Genomic DNA, 8838 nt, shown 5'->3' on the forward strand with positions numbered 1-8838 from the left:
AGAGAGAGAGAGAGAGAGAGAGAGAGAGAGAGAGAGAAATGGAGAAGAGAAAGAAAATGAGTGGTAAAAAATAGAAAGAAGAGGAAAGAAAGGAAGAAGAGAGCATATTCAATTCTTTTCGTATCGTCTTGTTTCACAATTTCTAGATATTTCAATCTTAGCTTTGTACTCGTTATTATTTATATATTACTGACAAGATAATATATTATAGAATTATATCATAAAATAGATATATCATAGAATTTCTTTGAATAAATTATGTAGACTCAAGACTAATATTTCTTATGTATTTTCTTGTTGATATTTTCTATAAAGAAAAGATAAAAGATAGAAATGTATATTTCAAAGATCTATAAAGACTTAAAAGCAAAAAATCTATTAACTCTTGGATAAGGAAATGAGAAAATTATATGGAAATAGGATACTGAGATAATAATAGAAAAAGTTAGCGAGAGAGAGGAGAGAGAGAGAGAGAGAGAGAGAGAGAGAGAGAGAGAGAGAGAATGCAGATATTAGAATAAAAAATCGACAATGTGAAAGTGAAGTCGAGAATAAAGGTAAAAATGAGAGAGATCAGGAAGACCAACAGGAACAAAAAGGGATTAAATGGCGGAGACATGCATATCGCAGCCTCTTTCGAAAGTGATGGGTACTTTCGAAAGAATAGCGCGCTATTTGTACCAGTGGTGCTCACACTTGCTCCTTGATAGGCTATCTGTCTGTTTAAAATACGAGTGTGACTCGTTTCTCTTTCTTTTCAAAACGTGTCTCTTGGATGCTTTCGTGCATTAAGTCCGAAACATTAATTGACACTACAGTTAACGAAAACAATTCTTGTCAAACGTGTATATCGTTGTAAAACATCTTAAAAATCGATTAATCGATTGATTGTCGATAAAGATGCTGCGCGATTCGTGCGTGGCATCTTTGCGATTTCGCAGTGTATCGAGATGTATTTGCCGCCTAAAAATACGGCAAAAATAATACACTCTCTGGAAAAGAAAAAATACGAATCGAAAGGAAACTATATATAAATATATAGAAGTCTCGAGAGATGCAGAGATTAGAAGAAATCATACTGTGTTTTGTGCAAGGTCACGCCAACAAGTTCACATGTGCAGGATGTAAACGCGACAAAAGAATGAGTGGTCTGTCAGAAAGTATCGGATACCGCATAGAAAGTTCGTTACACAAAAGTTCGACAAGAAGCGTACGTATATTGTGGCACAACCGGCTACTCATCCGCGCAGTCGTTATGGTAAAACGATCAATCTTACACGCAGAAAATTTTTGTTAAATAATATAATATATTAATTGCACAAATTACAGGACTTGTATGGCGCAACTGGAATATACTCATATTGAAGTCAATATTTATACATGAAAGCAATTATATAACGCTACTTTGGTCAAATATATTTTGTAGCTTGATGGTATACAAATTTACCATACGTACTATATACATACATCAGAAAAGTAAAAAATATCCCATGCTGATACATGTATTTTGGACGCTGCAGCTTGAATTACTTGTTATTTCTAATGCCAGTTAAGAAATGGTTATTTTAAGCAAAAAATATTTTTTTAATATTTTGAAAAAAGTTTATTATCTTGTACTCAAAAGAAGAATTTCATAAATGTTATAAAACTTTATCGAAAAAAAAAAAATTGGTTCGACTCTATGTAGTAAAAGCAAGCTGAAATTTTACTTTAATGTAATATTCTTCACTAAAATACTAAACTTTAGTAGAATTTAGACTATGTATTGAAGATATATTGAAGATATTTTATGCGTATGATGAACAGATGATAAATTTGTGGATGAAGAAACTTATGAAATATTTGAAACAAGTAAGAAAGAAAGAGGAGAACAGAGAGAGAGAGGGGGAAAGAGAAAGAGAGAGAAAGAGAAGGAGGGGGAGAGAAGTAGAGGGGAAATATAGAAAGAGAGGGAGAGAGAGATGGAGGAGAGGAAGGAAGAGGGGGGGGAGAAAGAGAGACCGGGACATCGACCTCTATGTGGAGGTCGATAAGTTGGTGGGTATCGTGACGTCGGCCTGCGACGCCGCGATGCCACGGTCCCGGTCTTATCCCCTTCCCCGCAGATATGCCTGCTGGTGGACCAACGAAGTCGCCGAAACTCGGCGACGGGCAGTTGCCAGCAGGCGGGCCCTTTTCAGGGGGAGGGGGGAAAGTCGCGAGGAAGCTTAAGGAGTACCTCGTCGCCGGTTCCTCGAGGCCGCCATCGTGGGGGCTAAGTCCAGAGCTTGGGCGGAATTTATCGCCACTCTGGACCAGGACCCGTGGGAGCGTCCCTATAAAATGATCGTAAACAAACTACGACCATGGGCGCCTCCTGTTCATGGAACCTCAGGCTCTTAAGGGGGTGGTCAGCACCCTGTTCCCTCAGGAGGACGGATCACCTCTTCTTGTCGACGTCCCAGAAGGCGACGTCGACTGGACGGATGAGCTCGAGGTCTGGAGTTCGCGATGGCCGGGAAGTGGCTCGGGGCAACAATGAAAGCCCCGGACTTTGATGGCATTCCCAGCTGCGCCTAGGCCCTGGCCCTGGCCCTCGCAAGGTCTGAGAAACTGTCTGCGCCACTGAGACATCTCTTCTCGAGATGCCTGGAGCGGGGGATATTCCCCGAAGCCTGGAAGAAGGCGAAGCTAGTCCTCATCTACAAGGCGGGCGGAGTAGCGGGCAGTCCTTCGGCCTATAGGCCAGTATGCCTGCTGGACGAGGCGGGGAAGATGTTAGAAGGCATCATAGCCAACCGCCTTGTTCAGCATTTGTTTCTGAAAAGTTCCGACCTCCACGACGCCCAGTACGGTTTTCGTACAGAGCGCTCCACCACGGACGCGATCATGCGCGTCCGTGGTATCGTCAAGGGCGTCGTAGAGGACCGGGGCGGGGTGTTGCTGGTGGTGTCACTTGACATCGTCAATGCATTTAACACCCTGCCCTGGGAAGCGGTGGGGGGGGGAGGGGCTCTGGAATACCACGGGGTCCCCTCTACCTGTGCAAGATAATTCGGAACTACTTGGGGGACCGGGACTTTACCTACAAAACCAAAAATGGGGTCCTCGGCTGGAGGACTGCCCATGTCGGTGTCGCACAGGGGTCCGTGTTAGGATCGCTCCTGTGAGACATCGTCTATGATGTCATGCTCCGCACGTTGCTCCCCCCCCCGGCGCACAAGTCGTCTGCTACGCAGATGACATGTTAGTGCTTGCCGGGGGAGGACGACTGGGGAGAGGCCTTGTCCTCAGTGAGATCGCAGTGGTGTGCGTCGTCCATTGGGTGACTGGGACTTAGGGTAGCGCCCCACAAAACGGAGGCGATCTTTTCGAGGGAAAAGTGGGGCGCCCCCTCACCGGCCAACATCCCGGTGGACAGGACCCCTGTTCCTGTGGGGGCTCATATGAAATACCTGGGCCTCCTGCTGGATAGCAGACGGAGCTTCGCTGCTCACGTAGAAAAGGTGGCCTCCAAGGTGTCCCGCGTGAGCAATGCCCACGTGGGACTCATGAAGAACCTCAGAGGCCGGCGATGGAAAGTTCGCCGTCTCTACACCAACGTGGTCGCATTGGTGGCTCTATATGCGGCGTGGGTCTTCACCGGCGCCATGCGGGAATTCGACCGCAGCAAACGACTGCAGCCATGCGGTCGGTAGTCCTGTGGACCACCAAATGCTATCGCACGGTATCGTATGAGGCGGCGGCCGGTCCTGGCTGGATTCCCCCTTCTGGAGTTTCTCGCAAAACAGTACGAGTTTACGTACGCGTACCTGGCGAGGTTCCAGAGAGAGGGGAGGAAGATAACGACCAGGATCAAAGTGGCGGTGAGCCTCAGGGCGAAATCCCGGACTATAGTTCGTTGGGCCGAGTACCTATCGGCTCGCACTGTGGAGGCCATCCGGCCCTACTTATCCGAATGGGCAAGCAGGCGAGGAAGATGGTTAACCTTCCGATTGGTGCAAGTACTCACCGGGCACGGTTGCTTCGGGAAGTACCTGTGCCGAATCTGACAGGAGGTCACGGCGCAGCACACGCTGGAAGAATGTCCGGTGTGGGCAGAACAGCGCCGTGCTGCTCTCCTGGCTCGGAAGAGACCTCTCTCTCCCTACTGTCATCCAGAAGATGGTGGGAGGAGAAGAGAAGTTTGGGGCTGTGGCCTCCTTTTGCAAGGATGTTCTCCAGAAGGAGACCGCGGAGCGGATCTGTCAGGGGCAGACTGCCCACCGCTCTCGGAGGCGGAGGCAGAGGCCGGCGAGACGGCGCCCACCCAGAGCCCCTCTAAGAAAGGGAGGGGGGTCGCGGGCGATGACGGGGTGGGAATAACGCTCCCTAGGGTTGATCGGGGCACTCCCCTCCGTCGGCCCCTTGAAGGGGATAACGGGAGGTCAACTCGAGGTGGCGACACTACCTGGGGAGCCTGGACCCCCCTGCCCTTTTCAGGGCGGGGGACCCGAATCGGGGGGAGGGTTAACCCACGCGGGAGGGTACCTATCTGCCCTTATAAGAGCGGAGGACCCAACAGAGGAAAACCGACTGGGGAGGGGGGTGAATCTGTTCTGGGGAACGGACTACATCAACTCCCTAGATCTTGGGGCAAGAGGGAGCGGGGCGGATGCCACCCGCTCCCCGATTCAACAAGGTGACGGAGTAAAACCCGGGCTGTAAGACATAATGCTGCCCGGGAAGCCGGGACCCCCCGCGATCAAATACGAGGTATCCGGCACGGAGGAGGGGCCGACTAGGCCCCCCTGGGACGAGAAGTCGGGAAAGTAATGCCAATATCAGTCCTCTCGACTGCCCAATATGTCCCAAAAAAGGTACCCGGTAGGGGTTTTAGTGGATAGGCTTCCTTCCTGTGTGGATGAAAAGGGGAGAGTCCCACAACCCGCGGACCCTCCCCCCCTTCCCAGGGGATCACGGATATGTGTAAAGCATTTCCTCTGCATTACAAAAAAAGAGGGAGAGAGAGAGAGAGAGAGAGAAGGGGAAAGAGGGAGAGAGAGAGAGAGAAAAAGAGAGATTTTAATGCAGTATATGTTTTTCTGTATGCAACACATATGAAAGATCTGATTCAATATAGGAATTTCTCTTTACACTTATTTCAAAATTATTAATAAAGTCCCATACTTCTTGAAAAAAATTATTTCTGCATAGTTTTTATTTTTTGTTCCTTAAGTTCCCTATATCATCTTAAAAAAATTTTTTTTATTATAAGTATATTCTAGCCAGACTAGACTACTATATTGTACAGTACTGTAATATTTCTTCGATTAATAAATGTTTATATTTTCGAGAAAAATTCTCTGCGTGTAGGAAGTGTACACTCAGAAATCCACGGATTTTCATCGCGTTCACATTACCAGGATCTTTGATCGCGTATCGAAGTATGAGAGATCAGTCATATGATAAATGAGATTTCGATTCTGAGTATATATGTTTACCTGGCATTTATCCGTTGCATTAGAGATATAAAATCACTTTCTCGTCGCAATCTTCTTGCGAGTTATTCCTATTCGATGAGATCAGAAAGATGATCGCGATTGTGGTCTTACAAAATCAAATACGATACATGTCCTCACGAAATTTACAGTCTCAAATTGCTTTTGCTGAATAAAAGATCTTTTCTTTTTTTTTCTCCTGACAATACTATGTATCGCCGACATTGGTGATCCTCACTTAGTAGCGATGCAATGTTTATTATCACTCAGTGAAGTCGTAACTCTGAGATATGTCAGCTGGAGTATCACGTGTCGCTTTATATTTATTTATACGCGCAAACGCGGCTACTCCGGGTTTGTTTATGAAACTCGATGATGATGATTGATATTCTCGCTCGTTTGTCGATATCAGCAAACAGGACGACTAATCATTCTTCCGCAAATACTGTCTATCATCTCTATCTGGCATGAAACAATAAGTCGTTACTAGAATCGGTTTAAAACGTCTCAAGATGCCCTTAGGGATACATTACACGTTGGGTAATTAATCGTAAGCATATAAAATTAAGGGGGGAAAATACAGTAGCATTTTGTATATTTCAGAATGACTTGATTCCTTTTTGGCGAAATTGCGTTTAGATTCACTTTAAACCGATCCCAGATATTACAGCTATTTCTTAAAAAACGATCTGTATCGATTTACGTTGTGTCACACATTTTACTTTGTGTTCATTAATATTAGTTGCACGAAAAAGGCAGTACGGCCCCATTGAAATTCGCTAAATATTCGTGACGGGAGTGCAGTATATGCGTCACGTCGATAAAATTATCGAGGACGTCAATCAGCAAAGTACCTGGGTGACGGGATTCTCGCCCGGACGATAGACAACGTTGTGCATCGGCCGTTTGCGACCGACGTAATTCACACAGACGAATTCGAGAAGACTCGCGTAGATGAAGCACATGCACACGCCGTCCCACACGTTCATGGCAGTCAAGTTCGAAACGACGGGCAGCGTCCCCCGGAAGCCAGTCGACGTGGTGAAAAAGTTGAGCATCGTTGTTACACCTGGAATACGATCAATACCACGTTTTTTTCGTTATTTTTTAACTTTTTTTTCGTTTTTCTTTTTCATGCACATATGTGTATGAGGAAGGAGGATGTATATATCAATTGTATAGATAGAAATATAGACAGATGAATAGTTAACTGAAGAATGGACATAGATAAATAAAAAGAGAAAAGCAGATGAAAGTGAGAATAATATAATTTGACTATTATACCTGAACTGAATAGACTTGAATAGACCTAACTTCTCCGATTTTAATATATACTTTAGAGTAGAGGAAAAATTTCAAATATGGCTTGCTAATTTTCTTGTATATACCTTAAAATCTTTTAACTTATTGTGAATGAATATATGTGTTATTAAGTAAGTGGAATGTTTATTTCAATAATTGTATAAAGGATGTTTTTAAAACGATTGGATTTTTAGTTATCCAGTAATTAAAAAAAAAAAAAAGAAATTTGCACCGTTTGGAAAAGGAGTCCAAATATAGACTATCTTTGCAATTTTAAAATAACATAGGATTTAAGCTAAAGAAAAACATTTTTTATTTATTATAAATTTATCGACAAATATTGCATACATAATCATTTTACCATTTTATGCTTCTCTATATTAGTAAATCATTGTGCATATGTGTGTGTCCACAATAAATACAGAAAACACTATATTCACAAACAATTTCCTCTTTGTAACATCAGAGAATTTTTTGCCACAAAATAGACTTATATCGTTATTTATTTGAAATTTTCTCTTTCTAAACGGTAAATTTAGATCACTGTCATTATTATATTAGCCCATATTAGAACCATCTATAGTAGCTCATATTCGCAACGTTATAGATGACATGATTGTATTGTTAGCGAATATATTTTCAATTAAATTATAATTATACCTTTCAATACATTCATCCTTATATTGTTTATAAATCATAAGCAATTATATCAATAATGTGATACCTCAATGATACATCAATGATGTGTATTTCTGAATAAAAAGTGATATTTGTACCTCCCTATGCACAACTTTTTAGACTTCAAAAAAGAGAAAATCTTGTACAATTTCTAAACTGGCTCGAAAACAATCGTACAATCAAGTTTCGTTATATGTTACATGTTGGAAAAGATTATTCAAGTGTTTTTCAGTAGAGTGTACAGCACTATACAGAATTAAAATGTTGGTAAACTATATTTAGACATGGCCCATATACAGGGTGTCCCGAACCTTCATGATGACCCTTGGTGAGAACGTAGAACAGATTGAGGTGAGAAAGAAAGTCCTGTGCCGTTTTGCGATATTCGCAATAATAGTCGAGATATTAATTAAAAAAGATTGGTGAATGATCACACGCAATATGGTAGACGAGCTGCAGTGGCGCCGTCTGCCGTTGTATATTTATATATTAAATCAAACTAAACAAAAAAGTCCTTTCTTGCTCACCTCAATCCGTTCTACGTTCTCAGCAGGGGTCATCATGGAGATTCGGGACACCCTGTATAGACTTTCTCCTCTATGTGGGATAGTGAAAATCTCTGAGCGTCCTTGGTACATTAAAAGTCATTTATTGTTTATTAAAAAGTAATTAATAATAATTATTAAAAATCCTTTGCGCCGATCAAATTACCTAAATTTGTTCCAAATAAGTGTATCATGTTTCGATACGAATTAGAAATCCCATTTTTATCTCAATTATAAAAAATTTTCTAAGATCTAATCCGATTTATTCCGATGTCCCAAATAAATCAAGTAGCAATTGTAAGTAGGAAACGCTCATATAGATTCCATTTATTCTGCTTAACATTTTTCTAAAAATTTTTAGTTTTTATTTTATCCCTTCCAATCTGCGATTAATTGTCTCGTTACCACGTCGCGATTTATTTCATCGCTTAAGGGGGGAAATCCAATTAGAACTTTCAAAAAATCGAATTTTTTTTTTTTGCATAAAATGTTTATTTAACATTGTAAGAATATGTTCCCAACGTTTTAAATCGAAATTCGCAGCCGTTCGGAAGTTATGGCCTCCGAGCGCAACAAATCTCTTGAGCAGCGTCGAGGCTCTAATAGCACGCAGCAGGTATACTCACCCGGAGCGGGGATTTTACCTTTCAGGGCTGCGATCCAAAACGTATAGAGATGTAATTATAGTTTTACTGTAGGTTTTGGAACGCACCCCTGGTAGATGGCTTTTATTTCTATTGTTACGTTTAGTCGAAACCGTTGGGTCCGTTGGCGCTGGCATCGAGCAGAACCGGTTTTCAGTTTAGCTCCGAAGTTCGGCCTGTACAAAACGACAGTGCAAATTCGAAATGTCC

At 42.7% G+C, this 8838-nt stretch overlaps 1 protein-coding gene across 15 annotated transcripts in view; it reads right to left on the minus strand.

The window, feature by feature from the left end:
* Positions 1-8838, minus strand: part of LOC116849465 (glutamate-gated chloride channel) — a 157035-nt gene that overhangs the window by 66114 nt on the left and 82083 nt on the right. For all 15 annotated transcript variants that reach the window (XM_032826606.1, XM_032826610.1, XM_032826609.1 and 12 more), the window contains one exon: positions 6314-6528. In XM_032826606.1, coding sequence (XP_032682497.1) covers positions 6314-6528 — 215 coding nt within the window. The remainder of the gene's footprint in view (positions 1-6313; positions 6529-8838) is intronic.

Source organism: Odontomachus brunneus, unplaced genomic scaffold, assembly GCF_010583005.1.
Source record: "Odontomachus brunneus isolate Ranch 3 - 2012 unplaced genomic scaffold, Obru_v1 Obru_scaffold_116, whole genome shotgun sequence".
NCBI lineage: Eukaryota > Metazoa > Arthropoda > Insecta > Hymenoptera > Formicidae > Odontomachus > Odontomachus brunneus.